At 34.3% G+C, this 23,064-nt stretch overlaps 1 protein-coding gene across 8 annotated transcripts in view; it reads right to left on the reverse strand.

The window, feature by feature from the left end:
• The window catches only part of oxr1a (oxidation resistance 1a), a 330,299-nt gene that overhangs the window by 17,090 nt on the left and 290,145 nt on the right, over positions 1–23,064 (reverse strand). For 4 of the 8 annotated variants that reach the window (XM_021466735.2, XM_021466734.3, XM_021466737.2 and 1 more), the window contains 2 exon segments: positions 15,508–15,588; positions 11,691–11,816 (listed from right to left, as the gene is read on the reverse strand). In XM_021466735.2, the coding sequence (XP_021322410.1) occupies positions 11,691–11,816; positions 15,508–15,588 (207 nt within the window). 8 annotated transcript variants of the gene reach the window in all.

The raw sequence follows: 23,064 nt of genomic DNA on the forward strand, positions 1-23,064 counted from the left end.
CTCATTTACTACGGACTATTTTAGGCTACCCAATTCACCTGTACCGCATGTAGGAGGACCTGGAGGAAACCCACACTAACACAGGGAGAACATGCAAACTTTACACAGAAATTCCAACTGACCCAGCCAGGGCTCGAACCAGCGACCTTCTTGCTGTGAGATGACAGCACTACCTACTGTGCCACTGCGTTGCTAGGCTCAGTATCAAATAAACAATAAGTATTTGCAATCGTACCTAAACAAATACAATTACTGTAAATTTTAAACATTGCTGAATAACAGGAGTGTCGAAATACAACATCATTTGATAAAACAACAATATAATAATTTAACAATACATTACGTGTAAAGCAATTTTATATTTAGACAAGATTGCAATGATTTACTTTTCATTTGATACAGTTTCATTTGAGCATCTTGTAATAAGTAGAAATTAATAGTCATTTTTTCCCTGTATATAATGTAACTGAGCCTTATATTGTCATCTATAATGGATTTATAAAGCATGAATAGCCCTCGCTTTAGATCACAAAACTGCATGAAGTTGAGTTCATAAAGCATTTATTAACATACTAAACAACTTATTATATGCCTGAATATTAAGAATTATCAATGTTATTTTGAATAGTTTATTAATCATTTACTTGCACATTCTGAATTATCTAAAAAAAAAACACCAACTACTTTTAAATATCTGGTTTGTTAATGATGTATTTTTCATTACTAAATTAAGTATTGCATTATTTACCAAGTATGAAAACAATCATTAAGCACATTATAATTGTGCTTATAAGTCAATAATATTTGTAATTTATATTTATAAATATAATTTATAAACTGCTTATTAATGTCTATTAATGTAGCGTTAATGCTTATCAAACGTTCAACTAACTATTTGCTAATGTTTCATAAATAATTAATTGTGTGCAGTTATTATAGTGTTACCCAACATTTATATATCTTTATTAATCAGGCATATAGTAATGGTTACTCTGTCTGATAATAAATGCTTTATGAACTCAACTTCATGCAGTTTTGTGAGCTAATCTAAAGTGAGGACTATTGATGCTTTATAAATCCCTTATAAATGACAATTAAAATCTCAGCTATATTCTAAACAGAAAAAATAAATAAATTAAAAGGGGGAGTGATTGGCGCGGTAGGTAGTGCTGTCGCCTCACAGCAAGAAGGTCGCTGGGTCACTGGTCTGAACCTCGGCTCAGTTGGCATTTCTGTGAGAAGTTTGCATGTTCTCCCTGCATTCGTGTGGGTTTCCTCCGGGTGCAAAGGCACAGTCCAAAGACATGCTACAGGTGAATTGGGAAGGCTAAATTGTCCGTAGTGTATGAGTGTGACAGGCCCATATGACAGGCTGGCCGGAAGGTGTAAAAAAGTCGTTATCATATGGACAAGTCTAAAACTGAAGGACTTGTTCCAAAAAGAGCCGACCCTGCAATCATACAGGACTAAGGCCAAAGAAGATATATATATATATATATTTTTTTTTTTTTCATTAATTTCAAGATACACAAATGAAACTATCTAATGAAAAATAAATCTTTGCAATCTTATCAAAATATAAAATTACTGTACAGTGCAAACATCACAGAAACACTGAAATGAATATTGTCATGTTGTTAATTATGTTGTTTTGAAATGATGTTGTATTTTTATTTTGCAATGTTTAGACTTTACAGAATTTTTTTTTAATAAGATTGCAAAGATTTATTGTTCATTAGATACTGAGCCCTAAATTGTCATTTATAAGGGATTTATCAACTATAAACAGTCCTTAGGTCACAAAACTGCATGAAGTTGTGTTATTATAGCATTTACTAACACACATGGTTACAATTACTATATGCCTGAATATAACATGTATAAATGTTCATTTGAATAGTTTATTAATCATTTAATAACTCATTCTGAATTATCTTAAAAACCACCAACTACTCTTATATACAAATAGTTTGTAAATAATGCAATACATAATATAGTAATGAAAAATGAATCAGTAACAAAGCATGAAAATACAATTAAGTCAAGTCAAGAATACAGCGTTTGAAGCTGTATTTATAAACTGCTTCCTAAAGTCTATTAATGTAGAGTTAGTGCTAAACTAATGATGTATAGTGTGCAGTTACTATAAAAGTGTTATTCAGAGTCGAGATTCAGTTTTTAATATAAAAATCCAAAGCTGACCAATCTCTGGATTTTAGAGCCAATGGTTCAGCTTTCACCACAGCATGTACTTCCTGTTTGCTCCAGGATCTTCTCTTTATGGGACCTATGGGTGGTTAAAATATAAAAAAGTGGTTTTAGTTGCATAAATGTTCAGTCATTTTTACAACATGTGCTGTTATGTTAGTTTAATATTGTGATAAAAAATGCTAGAAAAATATGTCTTGCCTATTATTAAAAATACTTAAGATGGAGATGGATTAAAAAATACTTACTATTAAATTCAAAACTGGTTAATGGGGTTACACTTTATTCCATAGTCCAGTTTAGACATTCTTCTAACTATGTGTAACTCTGCAACTATGTTAATTATCTCACCATAAAGTATTATGTATTAGAGTATTTGCATAATAATATACATAATAATATACAACAACAACCCAAACAAAAAGTCACTTTTTTTTACTTTTTAAGATTAAAAGTTGTTGGAAGAAAGATCAAGATCCCATAATGCAATTCAAAAGCAGAAACAAACAGATTTCATAAAAACATGAATCACAAATTATGAAAAACTGCTAATTTAATTATTATTACTTATTTTTATTAATTTTAGAGTGTAGAGTATTAGCTGACAGTTAAGGTTACCTCAATAAAACTGACTCTCATTGGTCTCAGTAAATAGTACAGCAGACTGTTAGGTTACGCTCAAAATTAGTACAATATGACTAACTCTTATATAAATTTAGTAGAGCATTAGCAGTGTTGATTCTAACAGACAGTCTAATGGCTGTTAGTTGACAAGTAGTTGCAGTTACTTGTAGTTAGTAGTAGTAGTAGATTATCAAAATAAAGTGTAACCAGATATGCAATTAGTATATTTTTCCAAAGTATTTAGCAATATTGTTTAACTAACATGAAATGAGACATCAAGTGCAACTGTACTGAAATCATCATAGAAGTAATGTGCTTCTGTCCTGTTATACCCTACATGTTATGTAAATGAGCTTGTGCATTTGGAATTGTACAATAACACAAGTCAGTCACAAATTAACTTTAATGATCATACCTCTCTTTTTTGTGAATGCTGGGTCTGCATCACTATCTTCACAGACACTGTACCATGGTGATGATACTTGAGGGGACTCTGAAAGTAAAAATCAAGTCTGAGAGTTGACTTCTCTGCAGAAAGCTTACCAAAATATTTATTTGATTTTGTGTTGTTCTTTTTAATGGGTAAAATCGTGTGATGGTAGCTTAAAAATAGTTTTCAAACATAGCACATACATATCATGATAAAAATAAACATTCTGAAAAAAGAAAAATTCTGATCAGAAAAATAAATAATATTTTTACCTTTTAGACTGGACTTCACCTCCTCCAAAATCACGATCCACTGTAACTTTCTCTGAATGTAAAAACCCACACAAAAATACATCATTTAAAACAATATGGTATATGTTTGCAAATACAAATGTGTATATAACATCCAGAAAATCTTGCACTGTATTACATGTTTTTGTGTAAACCCACGATTTGATCAAGATTCCACCCTTTAAAATCTGCCGAGCGTCTGTTTTCAAGTCCCAGAAAAACTGAGTTGTGGGAACAGAGCAGTTCTCTTCTGCAGCCATACATTCATAACACACACATACATATGAAGAGTTAGGTTGCAAAATGCGATAAACGGCATTTTTTGACATTTGGATTTTATTATTGGAAATCACTGTTCAGATGTACCTTAATCTATGTGTGAATTGCTGCCATTAATAACATTTAAGAATGCACATTTTAGGCCAAGTACAAAACGTATTTTTTTTTCACAAAACGCAATTTCCGTCAGACCAGTTTCTTTACAAAGTGCGATATAACAGTTAGAGAACGTTCAGGATGCGGCGCGAGCTCAGCATCCCCTGGGAAGAGGGTCATCGCCAGTGAAGTGCTCAGAGTTTGCTCATTGATTTAGCGATGGAAGATGAAGTCTTCAACTTCACAAAAATTTATAAAAAGGCCACAAAAGTGGACCAGAATAAGATACTTCTGCGTCAACAATACACAAATGCAGCAGGGAACGAGTCTCCGCTGATGTCAAGAGAAGGCCTAGGAGCGCCTTTTTTCCTACTCCCCATCACAAGATACCTGTCTGCAAGGCGACATTTCCAAGTGTCCTTTATAAGTTTATTTTTTAAATAATTTCTTACATGTAGCTGAGTAGCCTATCTGAAGATTTATTTATGCGGTTGCACCTATTATTTATAATTAATTCTTGTTGTTGTTGATTTATTACAAAGGAACTTAAAGGGCACATGTTGTTATGGAGAAAACGGTTTAGCTTTTTCACAACCAAATAAATAAGCTATCATTATTATTACAGTGAAATAATTCATTAAATATGACATAGCGAGGCAAGTTTGTGTCACAGACTTAGCTCCGCCCGCTCTAATCATACAGGTTTGGTTTTCTGCAGCGGTGTGGAAGGAGCCGCCCTCCACTCTTTCTGTACCAAGCTAAAGGTCATTTATCTAACTAACTTAATCTTACTTATCAAACAAAACATTGATTCACTAGCTTTTGGTAATGGTATTAATGTAGTATAATATAGCCTAAGGTGGATGTAGCGTTTTGCAAAAAAAATAATAATAATAAAGTTATGTTATGTTGTGTACATTCTGGCCAAATCTAACTTAGAATCTTATTATTATTAATCAATCTTTGCATATATTATTCCATATATTTATGGTGTATAGTTTTTTTTTAACCAATTTAAGATGTTTGACAATGTGGGTTGGATTAATATGTAGCATTTTGGCATGTTTTTTTACTTAATTATAGACATAAAATTAAATAAAAAATATCCTGGATTTGAAAATATTGTGTTCCTGGCCTTCACTGAGCTCAAGTTATAGTTTAATGTACAAAAATTGTGAATGAACTTGACTGTTAATGTCATGAAAAATAATGTCAAAATAACCAACATTTTTTTAAATGGATATATCTCGTTCTGCAATGAAACTCTTTATATACAGTTGAAGTCAGAATTATTAGCCCCCCTGAATTTTTAGACAGCTTGTTTATTATTTCCCCAATTTCTGTTTAACGGAGAGAAGATTTTTTTCAACACATTTCTAAACATAATAGTTTTAATAACTATTTCTAATAATCATTTCTAATAATGGACTTATTTAATCTTTGCCATGACGACAGTAAATAATATTAGACTAGATATTCTTTAAGACACTTCTATACAGCTTAAAGTGAAATTTAAAGGCTTAACTAGGGTAATTAGGTTAACTAGGCAGGTTAGGGTAATTAGGCAAGTTATTGTATAATGATGGTTTGTTCTGTAGATTATCGAGAAAAAAATATAGCTTAAAGAGGCTAATAATTTTGTCCCTTAAATGGTGTTTAAAAAAATTTAAACTGTTTTTATTCTAGTCAAAATAAAACAAATAAGACTTTTTCCAGAAGAAAAAAATATTATCAGACATAGACAGCAGTACTCAAGGTTCGCGGTCTCCACTATGTCAGGCCTTACTGTGTGTGTATTGAGGACTAAGTGTGTTTAACAGCTTCTCTAACATGCCTCTGGTCCCCACAATGTCAGTGCATATGTTCACCAATTAGGACACACACTCTGTTTCATTTCTATATTTTGATTAAGTTAAATAATTACAATTAAATACACCACTACTACAACAACAACTACTATTACTACTACTACTAATAATAATAATAATTGTTATTATTATTATTATTATAAACACACCTCATCAGAGTTGTGGGTCACGTACTGGAGCAGAGCAGTTCTCTTCCTCCGTCATATGGTCATCCTTCAATAAAAGCTGAAAAAAATAAAATGTATATATATATATATTAGTTAGACAGTAGTACTCAAGGGTCCCGGTCCCCACTACGTCAGACCTTACTGTGTGTGTATTCAGGACTAAGTGTGTTTCACAGCTTCTCTAACATGCCTCTGGTCCCCACAATGTAACACTAGTGCATACGTTCATAAATTAGGACACACACTCTGTTTCATTTCTATATTTTGATTAAGTTAAATAATTACAATTAAATGCACTACAACTACAACAACAACAACTACTACTACAACTACTAATAAAAATAATAACAACAACATTAAACACACCTCATCAGAGAGTTGTGGGTCACGTACTGGAGCAGAGCAGTTCTCTTCCTCTGTCATATGGTCATCCTTCAATATAAGCTGAATATAAAAAAATATATATTAGTTAGACAGCAGTCCTCAAGGGTTCCGGTCCCCACTATGTCAGACCGTACTGTGTGTGTATTCAGGACTAAGTGTGTTTTACAGTTTCTCTAACATGCCTCTGGTCCCCACAATGTTACACTAGTGCATACATTCAAAAATTAGGACACACACTCTGTTTCATTTCTATATTTTGATTAAGTTAAATAATTACAATTAAATGCACTACTACTACAACAACAACTACTACTAATAATAATAATAACAACAACAATAATAAACACACCTCATCAGAGTTGTGGGTCACGTACTGGAGCAGAGCAGTTCTCTTCCTCTGTCATATGGTCATCCTTCAATAAAAGCTGAATAAAAAAAATAAAAAATATATATTAGTTAGACAGCAGTACTCAAGGGTCCCGGTCCCCACTATGTCAGACCGTACTGTGTGTGTATTCAGGACTAAGTGTATTTTACAGCTTCTCTAACATGCCTCTGGTCCCCACAATGTTACACTAGTGCATACATTCAAAAATTAGGACACACACTCTGTTTCATTTCTATATTTTGATTAAGTTAAATAATTACAATTAAATGCACCACTACTACAACAACAACTACTACTACTACAACAACTAGTAATAATAATAACAACAACAACAACAACAATATTAATAAACACACCTCATAAGAGGGTTGTGGGTCTCGTACTGGAGCAGAGCTGTTCTCTCCTTCTGTCATATGGTCATACTTCAGCAAACCTGAATATAAAAAATATATATATTACTTAGACAGCAGTACTCAAGGGTTCCGGTCCCCACTATGTCAGACCGTACTGTGTGTGTATTCAGGACTAAGTGTGTTTCACAGCTTCTCTAACATGCCTCTGGTCCCCACAATGTTACACTAGTGCATATGTTCATACATTAGGACACACACTCTGTTTCATTTCTAGATTTTGATTAAGTTAAATAATTACAATTAAATGCACTACTACTACAACAACAACAACAACTACTACTACTACTACTACTACTACTATTACTAATAATAATAACAACAACAACAATAATAAACACACCTCATCAGAGTTGTGAGTCTCGTACTGGAGCAGAGCAGTTCTCTTCCTCTGTCATATGGTCATCCTTTAATAAAAGCTGAATATAAAAAAATTTATATTAGTTAGACAGTAGTACTCAAGGGTTCCGGTCCCCACTATGTCAGACCGTACTGTGTGTGTATTCAGGACTAAGTGTGTTTCACAGCTTCTCTAACATGCCTCTGGTCCCCACAATGTTACACTAGTGCATGGGTTCACCAATTAGGACACACACTCTGTTTCATTTCTAGATTTTGATTAAGATAAATAATTACAATTAAATGCACTACTACTACAACAACAACTACTACTACTACTACAACTAATAATAATAACAACAACATTAAACACACCTCATCAGAGTTGTGGGTCACGTACTGGAGCAGAGCAGTTCTCTTCCTCTGTCATATGGTCAACTTTCAATATAAGCTGAAAAAATATATATATATATATTAGTTAGACAGCAGTACTCAAGGGTTCCGGTCCCCACTATGTCAGGCCTTACTGTGTGTGTATTCAGGACTAAGTGTGTTTTACAGCTTCTCTAACATGCCTCTGGTCCCCACAATGTTACACTAGTGCATACGTTCACCAATTAGGACACACACTCTGTTTCATTTCTAGATTTTGATTAAGTTAAATAATTACAATTAAATGCACTACTACTACAACAACAACTACTACTACTACTACTACTAATAATAATAATAATTATTATTATTATTAAATTTAAACCCACCTCATCAGAGGGTTGTGGGTCTCCTACTGGAGCAGAGCAGTTCTCTTTTTCTGTCATATGGTCATACTTCAATAAAAGCTGAATATAAAAAACAAAAAATAATAATTAGACAGTAGTACTCAGGGCTCCCGGTCCCCACTATGTCAGACCGTACTGTGTGTGTATTGAGGACTAAGTGTTTTACAGCTTCTCTAACATGCCTCTGGTCCCCACAATGTTACACTATTGCATATGTTCATAAATTAGGACACACACTAAGTTAAATAATTACAATTAAATGCATTACTACAGCAACAACATTCACTACTACTACTACTACTAATAATAATAATACTAATAAACACACCTCATCAGAGAGTTGTCGAAGCAGTTCTCTTCTGCAGTCATATGGGCATCCTTCAATGAAAGCTATTTAAAAACAGCTTTGTTATATAAGTCATGTCATGACTATAAAGCTTTCATGACAGTCTTATGAACCCCCCTTTAAAGTAAAGCATTACCCAATTAATTTAACTTTTTTACCCATTAAGACAAGAAGAAGATATTAAGAGATTGATTTCATTATCTCTTATGAATGATGCAAACTCTTTATTTTTGAACAGATTTACCCTTAATCTATATTAACATTAAAAAACTCTTAGCTTTGCTGAATGTATTAAGGATTAATGTATTAAGTGATCAAAATGTCAAACCTTTCTCCAAGGCCAATCACATGCGCCATAGTCAAACGTTATTTCCTCTCCAAAGAAAATATCCCTGATTGCAAAAAGGCACAAATGAGGTTTTCTCTGAACAACGATCTTATTGACAGTGCAGTTAGGGTGCAGATGGTCATCATTCACCAGCCGGCCGAGGGTCTCGTCCTCATGATCGGCATCAATGCTGCAAAACTAAGAGAAAAGAGCAAGCAACATTTTAATTATGCCCTCTCATAGCAATAAAAAGCAAAACTATGGCATGAATACAAACACAATGAATATAATATATATATGTACATTTGAATGGGGAAAACACTTAACCACCTGTTCTTGTTTTACCATATAAAGTCAAACATAAAGACAGTATTTTTATTAATATCTCATCTATGCTTTGCTTCCACAAGCTCTATCATTTGTACTCAACCACAAAACTTCCTTTAATAAATGTGGACAACGCAAACTCTGACCTAAAAGATTTAATGTGTAGGGTTCAAAAACTACAAAAACCTCACATTAGCATCCTCTCTGTGTGTGAATTATAAATACAGTAAACCTTTTGAAGTGGATCAGAACCTTTCCTCAATGTTGTTCTAATACTATTGAACACCTGTTCTTCTTTCTTAGGACAGTTTTAAAGAACTTTTTTCAACTTCAATTGTTTACAGGTCACACTTTACAATCAGGTTTTATTAGTTAATGTACTTACTAACATGACCTAGTAATGAACAATGCATGTACAGCATTTATTAATCATAGTTTAACATTTACTAATGCATTATTCAAATCTAAATTCATGCTTGTACCAGTAATAATGCATTGCAATAATTAATGCATTGTGCGTGTTCAACTAGTAATGAACAACTTTATTTTCATTAACTAAAGTTAAACAACATGAACAAATACTGTAATAAAGTATTATTTATTGTTCATGTTAGTAAATGCATTAACCATCATTAACTAATTTAACCTTATTGTAAAAGGCTACCAGTTGACAGCAAATAAATAAATAAAACACACACAGTGAACATTTATGTACTTTTATATATGTTTTACACTAAGTTGGAGTTTATTATAATTATTTATCTAAAATAAAACGTTTCTACACGTCATAGAACAATAAATTAAGTATATTTCTAGGACCAGATGGCCCCACATTTTAATTATAACCTCTATATTACTACATTAACGTATAAATAGTATATAATAGTGTTATTTCAGGATTAACGTTAAATGTTTAAAGCAATTAACCATTTAAAAAGTATGATACAAGAACTATGAAAACATACCTTAGTAACCTTCTATATATTCGGTTTCCAGTGAATGGGTCTTGTCAGTGGAGCTGGTGATGTGTTTCTCCCCGCATCTTTTAATGGTTTTATCCTCCGTCGATCCATTTAGCCGCACGGTGATTGGTGACTGTCTGACCGCGGCTCATGCACTCCACCCCGGCCTCTGACTCACGTAGCACCGGGCAGTTAGCACGTTAGCACATTAGCGCGAGTAACTTTTACTCGTGTAAACAAGTTAAATTACATACCGAACTGTAGTTTGTGTCTTATCAGTGTTATATTAATACGTAATTTGAAACAACATCGATTAAAACACCCAGGACATTCGTTAAAACATTTAATTAACTATACCTGATAACTGTCAAAATATGCAACATAAGTATTTGTCATAAAACCGATTTCATTACATTATGATGGTGAAAAACATTATAACTTACCCGAAAATTCGATTAATTTGATGATAGATCTTAATTAAGTTGATTAAAGTCGGATTCATTTATGAGATCTGCGCATGTGCAGTAGCCAGAGTGTGTAAGTGTGTGTCAGGGTGCAGTACCGCCATCCGACTACAGGACCGCTATAGAGCAGTGCGCCGACACACACTTACACACTCAATTCAGGTAAATGGTCAAGGTGGGGATCAGTGAAAAAAACTGCACTAGGCATATCAGCAACGCCCCCTGAGTCTTTTAAAGGCAAAACATGGTGGGGACCGGGCGATCGGTCCCCACTATGTTTTTGGTCCCCACTTTGTGAGTGTGCTATCATGCTGAGGTCCCCACCATGTAATAAAAACAAACACACACACACACACACACACACACGCACACACCAAATTATTCGTCTCATGGACATCAATCATTTGCAAATTTTCCCACTTTAAAAATTGACTTGATTAAAAAAAAAAAACATTTATTCTTTCTTTACATTTAGTGATTTTGTTATTTACTTTAGTCTTTTTTATTAATAAATTAATCAAATAATCAATAATTTATATTGATAAATATTTATATCATTCACTTTTCATAAAGTCCCATCATATAATTTCAGTTGGTTTCAGAACATTCCTATAATTTAGTAATCCAAGATATTTCAGTTAGTTGCGTAGGAACATTGATAAATCTCATTCAGTCGTATGGCTTCAAAACACTATAAGACTATATCATAGATGAAATTCCCCTTAATTCCTTGTTTATTCATTTATGATTCATTTAAATGAACTAACTCAAAAGAGTCATGTGTCTATAAATTAGACTGCACTTGTTGAAAATATCCAGTAACAAAAACAATCCTTTGCCTTTAACCATAAATGACGAGCGTGAATAAACGTCTGTTAACATGTCTTCCACTGTCCTCCGGTTGAGGATCAATAACTGGTGAACAGTGGGAAGGATGCCTATTTTTGGAGCAGTGGATCGATTAAACACTGTGAGGCAGACTTCTTTCTCCGTGTCCTTACCTTCTCAATCTGCTCGGCCTCCAGAAGGTCACTGGGTTCGTTTAGATTCGGCTTGAAAGTCTCCGGCTCCAGGCTGGCGGTGATGGATGTGCCATGTTTGGAGTTCACATCCTCCTTCGTGGTGATCTAAAGACAGAAAACGCCATTAGTGACAAAACATCAAGTGACATTCTGCATCATGCCACTGTAACACTATTAAAGATAATGGCTCTATTAAAGGATGATTTTGCACTGATGCCATATTCGGTTCTTTAGCAAACCTTTAACTGATCAGTTCCTAAAATAAACTTTTTTTTAGTCACGGTTTAGAATATAGTTATAAGGTTAATGTGTGTACTTAACATGAATTAGGAATAACCATCACTTTGACAATGTTTGTATAGTAAATTTAAATGTAAATATTTACTTGTGCATTATTAAAATCCAAATTGTGCTTGGTAACATTAGTTAAGGCGACTGAGCCTAACAGAACTAACAATGACTCTATTATTAGATAAATAACCACTGTGATGAATGTATAGTTCATCGTTTGCTCATGTTAGTACAGTAATTAACAAACATTTACAAATTAAACCTAATTGGTAAAGTGTTACTATTAATGTTTAAGATGGACCTATATTTTTTTAAATGAACATCTGCTCTGAAATGATCTCTAAACACGTGAAGCAATGATTTGGTATTTAAACATCTGTTGGAAAAGGCCTGATAGACTTAACACGCAAACTCAACCTCAGTTTGGAGTTGCTATTGTTTAGCTCAGGGGTGCTCAAACCTGTTCCTGGAGATCTACCTTCCTGCAGATTTCAGTTGCTACCCATGTCAAACACACCTGAACCAATTAGTTAGGACCTGAACACCACTTCATAATTACAGGCAGGTGTGTTTGATATGGGTAGCAACTGAAATCTGCAGGAAGGTAGATCTCCAGGAACAGGATTGAGCACCACTGGTCTAGCTGAACTTACCTAAAGAGTAGAGGTGGGCAAACTCGGTCCTGGAGGGCCGGTGTCCTGCAGAGTTTACCTCCAACCATAATCAAATACACCTGCCTAAAGCTTTCTACTGATCTTGAAGACACTGATTAGCTGATTGTTCAGGTCTGGTTGATTAATGTTGGAACAAAACTCTGCAGGACATCGAGCCCTCCAGGACCGAGTTTGTCCACCCCTGTATAGAGCATACTAACCTGAAATTTGTTTGGCTAGGGAATATGGCATTATGCATTTATAAAAGATGTGCTGTGCATCGTTTTCTAAAATAAGTGCTTCTCAACCAGTGGAAATCATCAATTTTCATAATCACCTTATTATGTTGATAATTTAGAAGAGTTTCTGTAGATTTTATAAAGGTTTATTTTTTATTTTAACTTAATGATTAATTTGAAGAGACTAACAAAATGTTCTTTAATTATAAGGATGACACAATGCCTTGAGGTACTAACACTTCACTCTCCACTGCTTTTTAAATCGTTTCACGAAAAGAAAAATGTTCCTAATAACTCTGCGCCCAAACCCTAGAATACAAAAATATTTTTTTTCTGACAATTCAAATCTTTTTTTCAGTATTGTTGTTTTTTTTCCAGTGCAAATTTCTGAAGGTTGATAAAACAATTCAAATGAATTTGGGTAAAGTAAATATCTTACTTGCTGTTAAATTGATCACAATGAAGTAAGTTTAAAACAAGAACAAATATCTGCAAATCAATTACTTAAAATGTAAAAGCAAATTTCATATTTTACTCCTCCTTTCATATTTATATCATAAGAGGTCATTTCTTCATTTGGGACATTTTGGATAAGTACACTAATCTTATGGGCTCTATTTTTAACGATCTAAGCATAAAGTCTTAAGTGCAGGGTGCAAAAACATTAAATGCATGTCCGAATCCACTCTTGCTATTTTAAGGATGGAAAAATATGGTTTGTGCCCTGGCACATGGTCTAAACGGGTTGCGCTTATTCACTTAATGAGTTATGGGTGTGTTTTGAGCATAACATGCAAAAAAAAAAACCCAATAATCTCACATTCCCTTTAAAGGTCAGTTGTGTTGCGCCATGGGGCAATTGCTACTTACATGGCGGAGTCTGTGAGTGGAAAAAATGAACGCTTTAAACAGACCATCTGCAGCACGAGGATAAAGAATGAGCCTTCTCCATTCCACTGAGGACTTTCGTTAGCCTACACATTTAATTTCATTTGTTAAGCGCAAAATTTTTATTTTAAAATTTTTCTAATTTCCAGCAAACGATTAAATAAACAATAATAACGAAGTGTGGTCAAACAGCTGAGTTATATCCAAACTCACGTCCTATTCTCATGGCTGATAAACGTCTCCAAACCCGACAGGTGGACAAATCTAAACTTGTGTTTAGTAAAACAAATATAAATATGCATATAATAAATACTACTACTACTACTAATAATAACATTATACAAATGCAGATTGTCAAGAATAAACAAAAAAAAAAGTCCAGCCGAGGTAAAGAAGGCATGGAGGTAGTGTTTTTTTATATTCATGCGGAAAATAATATATTTTGTAACATTTCAATCCTTAATTTTTTTTTATATGTAAAAATATTTGTGTATTGCTGTACATCCTGTGTGTATTAAGCAGTGTGTACGCGTGTGGACCCACATGTCTTGTGCCTTATTGCACTGGGTGTATGATAGTTTCTCAAATGTTTCTATATCATATATTATTCTGTTCACATTTTTTGCACAACACTTTTGAGTTGGGATACCGTTAATGTTTAGACAGTGGTCTGGATACATTTAAGGGTGGGTTAAGGTGTAAAGTATGGATAAACATTGTAATTCTAAATGTAATTACAGAAATTACTTACTGTATTATTAATTACTGCAGATATGTTTTAAATATTAACGCCACAACATAAAGTTGATATTTGTATTGGAAAACAAAAATACTGAGAAGGACACTCATTTCATGACATTTTGTCGGATTTAAGATATTTTAAAGTCCTCATCTGTGAATCAGTAAATTGACAATAAAAAAAAAATTAAGAATAGTTTTGAAACAGAAACCCTGATATCATTATATTTGTGCAGTTCATTTAGTAAATTGAGACTTATTGGGTTAACTGCTGAGCTGAGATACTGTGAGCAATAACTTGAAGTTGCTTTGAATAAAAAAGGTCTGCAAAATGCTTAAATATAATGCAAGGAGAGTTTGTTCACTTTTAAAATCAATTCTAGTGCAGAGTAAGGTCAGCTCTTGAAATCTGGCTCCTAAAGCATAACCAGTTGAGAAGCACTTCTCTAAAGCCCATTACATCAGGACTAGTGGTGTTATTTTACAACGCAGTGCCACAGACAGTTAACATTCCCTCTAGTGGCCCGAACACACTCAGGTTACACCAGCCTTGCTTCAGTTACATCAATTGTTTACAACAAAAAAACCCAACAGCAGTCAGTGCAGGTCTCGACCCAAACACCTGAACCTCAGAACCTTCTAGACGAGGAAATCCAACCCATTTCCCAAGCATGGCATCCAGAAAATTCCTTATTTCATTTAGTTTCTGCTTTCTAAGAGCTTAGAATTTTCGTAAATTAAATGCAACAGATCATAAAGTGGCTAATTTATGCATAAAAATAAATAAATCTAATTCCTTTAAGGACAACTAGGATTTTTTTTTGCACAGTAGTACTTCTAAAAAAAATTGCAAAACCACATTAAGGACTTTGCTAGGAAATTCTGGAATTTTCTGCACAAACATTTTTGTGTCAAGCACTAACTTGCCGTCCGCAGCAACTACAAAACCTAGTTGTACATCTGCAGGTTTCTACAGATTTTGTGCACCTGGAGGCGTTTGCATAGGGAGCGCAGATCTTCACTGTTTAACGCATCGATCCGGCGGTGATACTCAGTCCACGACACTACCTGCTCCAGAGAAAAGGGACACAACCACACCGCTGAGCAGGACGACAGGATGAGGCCAAAAAATATGGACAAGAATGTGCACTTTGGGACTGTTTTAAGATAAGAAGTTAGCTGCTAAAGGTTCAACTCTGTGGTCAAAAATGATCATCTTTATGGGATATGGAAGAGATGAGTGTAAGATTGAAATTCTAAACGTCAAACTACAGTACAGATGTGAGCAGACAATACAACCACAGCCAGTGTTTTGCATGATTGTGTGAGAATTGCTCTGCATGAAGGTCTGAAAAACAACAACTCAGCAGACAGAAATGACACAATATAATATGTCCACTTCAAATATGAAATACTCCATTATTATTAACTTATCCTTATGCTCAAAATTATCCAAATAATGCATAGTTAATCAGAAACCTCTATAACAAAAACCAAACACACCACTAAGTAGGGTTGCATGATACTGGGAAAATATGCAATATTGTTGTTGAGTCTTGCGATAATATTTCTTCCAACATAACATTTGCCTAGAAAACACTATTTTTATTAGCTACTAGGGATGCCCAATATATTGTTTCAGCATTGAAATCGCAATCTGCACATCTGCAATAGTCACAAATGCATGATGTGCAATATTGAGTTTATATGTTGGGATTTCAGTTTACCAGGCGCTACAGTTCAACACAGTACAGTACAGTACAACAAGATTTTTGGACTCACTGAAGAGTTATTCAGGCATACAAAATTGTATTGTTTGTAACTCTAATAAAGATGAATTATCTTTACTATGAAGACTATATGGCAGTGGTCACCAAACTTGTTCCTGGAGGGCTGGTGTCCTGCAGATTTTAGCTCCAACCCTAATCAAACACACCTGAACAACCTAATCAAGGTCTTATTAGGTATACTTAAAACATTCAGGCAGGTGTGTTGAGGCAAGTTGGAGCTAAACCCTGCAGGTACACCGGCCCTCCAGGACCAGGATTGGTGACCTCTGCTATATGGTGTTATTTTACGTTTGATTATTACATTTTTTGACCTAAATACTGTGATTAGGCATGGGACGATAACCGTTTTAAGGTATACTGCGGTTTAGAAAAGTGAAGGTTTTAAAACCGTCAAAACTTTCTGCTATACAGTTCCTAAGGTATGAGTAAGATTTTTTATTTACATTATTTTCCAGTTTTTACGACAGCAGTATCTTTTTTTTGAAACAAATGAAGACAGCAGAAGTCAATAATTCATTTGAATTATTTAGCCTGACATGTTTACTGTTTCAAAATATATAAAATGTTTCCCAAATTAAAATATATTGTATACAAAGGATGGCGCAAGAAGGTCGCTGGGTCGCTGGTTCGAACCTCGGCTCAGTTGGCGTTTCTGTGTGGAGTTTGCATGTTCTCCCTGCCTTCGCGTAGGTTTCCTCCGGGTGCTCCGGTTTCCCCCACAGTCCAAAGACATGTGGTACAGGTGAATTGGGTGAGCTAAATTGTCCGTAGTGTATGAGAGTGTGTGTGAATGTGTGTGTGGATGATTCCCAGAGATGGGTTGCGGCTGGAGGGGCATTCGCTGCGTAAAAACTTGCTGTATAAGTTGGCGGTTCATTCCGCTGTGGCGACCCCGGATTAATAAAGGGACTAAGCCGACAAGAAAAGGAATGAATAAATGAATGTATACAAAGGGGAAAAAGGTTTTGTTTGTTACCCAGACATTAAAAAAGAATTGATTTTAGAGCAGTAATCTCAATACTGTGACCCTGTGAAACTGTGATATTTATATCCAAGGTTATCACACCGTCAGAATCTTATACCGGCCCATGCCTAACCGTGATGTAAAATATTTCACTTCATCTTCACAATAATAATACTGAATAATCCCCAAAAATCTTTTAAAATAAACCCAATCAGTCTAAATCAGTAGTTCTCAAACTGTGGTACGTGTACCACTAGTGGTACGCAGCTTCCTTCTAGTGGTACGCGGAGGAATAAAATATGTCATGTATATGCTACATATTTCAAAATTTAGCAAAAATTATGTATATAATATGCCGTATATGACATATAGCCTGTATTTCTGAGGTAATCTGCCACGTTTTTTTAACTGTGCAGAGTTGTAGCTGCTTTACTGGGCCTATACGCTACTTTATTTCAATACTGCTCATTTTGGTGGTACTTGGGGAGACAATTTTTTTCTGGGGTGGTACTTAATGAAAAAAATTTGAGAACCACTGGTCTAAATAAATGAGCTCGTTACAAATAGAGCTATTCAAGATATCTGGCAAAATTGTATTCATATCGCAATATAAATTGCAGCAAAACTAAATATTGTCAAATTTTTCCAATATCGTGCAGCTTTATTAGCTATGATATTTTTTTTAATTATTTACTTATTGATATTACAATAAAAAAAGATAAAATACATTTTTCAGATCTAATTGATTGTAATTGGGTGTAAACATTTAGTCTTTAAAACACTATGAATGAGCAAAAGCCGCAGCAGATATTCTGAATCTGATTGTATGTAGTCATTCTCTTCTCTTGTCTTGATTCCTGTCATTAGTGTTTATTTTAAGTTCTGAATTGACCTTTGAGCAACTCGAGCCAATAGCAGAACTACTATGTAGGTGAGGGATAGAGATGGCAATGCTGCATCTGATTTAGAGCTGGGCTGATAAGCGATATTATATTGAATCTCAATTAAATTTATGTCAATGATGAGCTCTTTACTTTTTTACTCTTTATTGATCTAAGAGCCGATCTCACAGCAGAAATGTGCAACAATGAGAATCTAGGAGTGAGTTGAAATTAGAGATGTAGCGAATTTTCAGCCACCAAAAATTTATCATCTGAAAATATGTCATGCCATTTAATGGACCCTTTAATTTGTGTGGCTCTTTTAAACCTGGAAGCGTTAACTTATATTGAAATATATATCGTTATTGTTCAGTATGGAAAATAATTATCGAGATTGCATTTTTGCCGTATCGTCCAGCCTTAATCTGATTGGTCAAATTCAGATAAATGACCAATGCATAAAACACTATGTACTAAAATGTACTATTATCACGATAATGATACATTTGCGATATATTGTGCAGCCCTACTAAGCAAGAAATGCCTTAAGTTTATTCTTGTGTGACTGTCAATCCTGATCTGTCACACATATTGTAACAGGGTGTTGGTTGCCACACCTATTAAGCATGTTACTCATATGATAGCACGTTTACAATATCAGCTACTGTGCTAGCTCATGGAAAGGTACTAGAAGGTAAAATCTTGTTATTATTTATACATGCTGAGGTATCTTGAATGAACTCTGGACTTTGGCCAAAGCTACGAGATGAAATTTGATGCTGTAAGTAATATTCATTTTTCCTGCAAAGTCATTAGACCTCATCAGGAGATGTTAATTCTGTTTAAAAAATTAAGTGCATGATTTGTTTAATTGATGTGTTTTTTTATACTGTAAATGAACACTATAATACTATTAATTATAAAAGAGAACATATTATTATATATTTGTTTATAATATTAGGAAAGAATCATATATATAAGAAATAGGACTCAATGTAGAACAAACTTTTCTCATTTTATAAATGACTTAATTTTATATGTAAATATTTTAGAGCAAGCAAAACAGCTTGTTTTTAACTAAAGTATTTATTCATTCATTCATTCATCATATGTTTTACACAGCGGATACCCTTCCAGCCACAACCCAGTACTGGGAAACACCCATACACACGCATTCACACTCATACATTACAGCCAGTTTAGTTTATTCAATTCACCTACAACGCATGTCTTTGGACTGTGGGAGAAACCGAAGCACCCAGAGTAAACCCACGTGAACATGGGGAGAACATGCAAACTCCACAAAGGAATGCCAACTGGCCCAGCTGGGACTCGAACCAGCAACCCTCTTGCTGTGAGGCGACAGTGCAAACCACTGAGCCACTGGGTTGCCTGCTAAAGTATTCAAATTATCAAATTATCAAAACCAACAACTTAACCAGCACGTTTGATGCCCTTCCAGCTGCAACCCATCTCTGGGGAAACATCCATACACACTCATTCACTGAAGACAATTTAGCCTACCCAATTCACCTGTACCGCATGTCTTTGGACTGTGGGGGAAACCGTAGCATCCGGAGGAAACCAACGAAAATGCGAGGAGAACATACAAACTCCACACAGAAATGCCAACTTGACCCAGCCGGGACTTGAACCAGTGACCATCTTGCTGTGAGGCGACAGCACTACCTACTACGCCACCGCATTGCCCCCAAATTATCAAATTAGATACACAAATCATTATATCTTGTTCTTGCAGCAATGCATCAATACAGTATTAAAAACAGAAAAATAAGCGATGCATTAATTCTGTTTTGCCTGTAAATACCTTTTCACTTTCAAAGCAATTGCCTTTCTTATATAAGCCAAAAAGGGCAACAATTTTAGATAAAATTCACCTTCATATCCTTTAAAAAGTCAAGTTTTAAATATGTCTCATGTTTCATGGAAAAAAGTCTGTCATACGGGTTTGGAATTTGAAATGTCATCACCGAGAAAACATGACGACAGCTTCCCTTTTCGTGAACTTTCGCAGTAGTCCTGCAAGGCTTTAACACGCTGACTTACAGTAGTAATATAATTGACTGTAAAATTAAATTAAATTAAATTAAAATAATAACCAAGTCAGCGGTCATTCTGTTACTCCAAGACGGTAAATAAAAGTTTTCACCGCTAAGAAGCCACTTTACAGCCCTCAATAATGTACCAGGAGGAAGGTAAACTAGAGAGCATTCATAAAAAATGCATCTCGTCTCAGGTGAGACGTCCCCTGATTCACACACTCGAGCATCACAGATCGAACATAAACACAAACACACACTCACTCTCATATCTGACTTTTATATAGGTTAACTTCAAAAGCAGCAACACAAACTCATCCGACAGCCCGCGACAATCAACACAGCCGGACACGCAAATAACTCATCAGCCCGCTTACATATCATCACGCTTCAAAAATTCTTTTAAACAACACACTTGTATTTACATACATAAGTGTACTTAGGAGTCAGTAGTTTTCCTTCCTTCGCCCGCTTGGAGAACATGATCACTGTCTGTCACATCCAGCCTTCCTTCCGCCGACCGACACCATGCCATATTCAGACATAAACACGACGACATGAAAATGACGGACACCTCAAGAAGCCAATGACATCGCGCCAAACGGAGGAATTCTGTCTCTGATTGGCTCTGGGGAAATACGCCCCGCCGACCATAAGGAAGACTTCATCGCTTTTAAAGTGACACCCGCACGTAAACTCGACCTCTAAATATTTTAAACAATTAACAATCCCTGGATTTAAATCAAATGTTTTATTGTTTAAGGGCGAGGAAAGCCGAACGGACACTATTAAAAATATTAGGTTGACAATGAGGTTTGTTAAATGCTCACGTTCTTATCTGGACTAAACATGCACGTATTCATACCCCTTATCATCATACCAATGCTGTTTGAGAATAACTGAAACACTCTGGCTGTTTTGAATTTCACTTACACCGGGCACCGAATAAGACCCAATCAAACAGCATATTTGAGACAGATGCCAACAATGTTGAATGCTGTTCAACATGTTTTAGGAAGCAACAATGTTGCAAACGTAAGGCAACATAATACCAGATGTATTAACCCCAGTCTACCAGCCAGAAAGCTATTTAAATGCTAGTAAATAAACAAACAACACCACCACCACCATGACTACACTGTAATAAAATGCTGGGTTCCACACGATTCCTTCATGTTGTACCAACACAAATCGGTTAAATTAACTTAATCAATTTTACAGTTTTAAGTAGATTGAACATAAAACAATTAAGTTGCCCCGCAAAAACATAAGAACTGTGTTGATTGAACTCATATTAAATAAGTAGTTTTGAACAAGCAGCAAAAGTCAGTGTTTCAATGGAATTTTAAGTAAATTTAAAACAACAAAAATGAAAGTGTCGAATATTTTGAATAACATGTCAAAATGTGGGTAAAATAATGCTCCATCATCGTTTATCTTAACAGATTTTATGTGAACATTTTTAATCGGAATTGTAATTAAATAAAATAATAAATAATCTGAATTGTCTGCTTTTTACATATTAAAACGTTTTTGTTTAAAAAAGGATTTAAAATGAATTACTAATAATTCTTATTAGAAGGGGGGGTTAAATATTTATATTAATATATCATTAAAATGAAAGATTTATTTGGTTTTATTAACTAATATTAAATGAATGACATTTATAAATCATGATAAAAAGTAATGGTGCAACAAATCGCAAATCTCACAGTTCGGATCACATTGTGGTTTTTATGTCACGGATTGCACCATTTTTTGAACCAGCCAAAAAAGGAAGGAGACTAATATAATTTGCTTTCCATTTATTACATAAACAGTACTGCAAGAAACTTTTGGTTTTAACAAACAGAACTCAGAACCTGTAATCTTATTAAAAATAAAATGAAGAAATAATCAGCTGAATAAAAAAAAAGGTAAAATATCCAGTATTGTGAAAAATACACTGCTACTACTACTGTTGCTCAAACGTATAAATCAATTATAATTTGTACAACACATTTATTTTTAGTCTCATTTTCAATAAATGATTTAGTTATTCACTCATAAAACTTTATGATTCATTGCTAGGTGGATCATTTTTGAAGAATTATTCAATGGCATATTTTTGATGGCTGGTTGTCGCCACCTATTGGTTAATTAATGTAATTGCTGCCTACAACTTTCATGTTTGAGTCAAGTTAAAAGCACACTGTAAAAAAAATCTGTAATTTTACGATTTATTTTCGGCAGCTGGGGCGCTGGAAAAAAACGTAAAATAACGGCCATTAAATTACAGAAATATACCGTAAAATAATGGATATTAAATTACAGAAATTTCCTTAAATTTACATTTCTGGTAAAATTCTCTAATTTAATGGCTGTTATTTTACGGTATATTCCTGTAATTTAACAGCCATTATTTTACTTTTTTTTACGGCACCCCAGCTGCCGGAAGTAAACCGTAAAATTACAAAATTAGTTTTACAGTGCATATGACAGTGATTTTAATCTTTATCTTACACACGAGTGGTTTTATCGAAACTATAAACTGTTATCCCAGTACTTCTGTGTTATTTGACTGTTTGTAACTTCATAACTAACTCAAAAGACTAAAGACTGAATCTCATAGGATAAATAAACATATGCAAATCACCATCATTTATAATTTAGAATCATTTATGAATAATGTTGCGTGGGTGTTGAGATCCTGATCTGATAATGATTAATCGTGCAGCTTACACTGAATAAATTAATGCAGGCTAAAAAAAGCCAGAAAACACCTTTAATAACCAACCACCACATCCCGATTAACCAACTTCTTCGGTCATAATTATATTTAACAGGAGCCTAAATGCTTTCATACAAGT

This window comes from Danio rerio, chromosome 16 (genome assembly GCF_049306965.1).
Source record: "Danio rerio strain Tuebingen ecotype United States chromosome 16, GRCz12tu, whole genome shotgun sequence".
In the NCBI taxonomy this organism is placed as follows: Eukaryota; Metazoa; Chordata; class Actinopteri; order Cypriniformes; family Danionidae; genus Danio; species Danio rerio.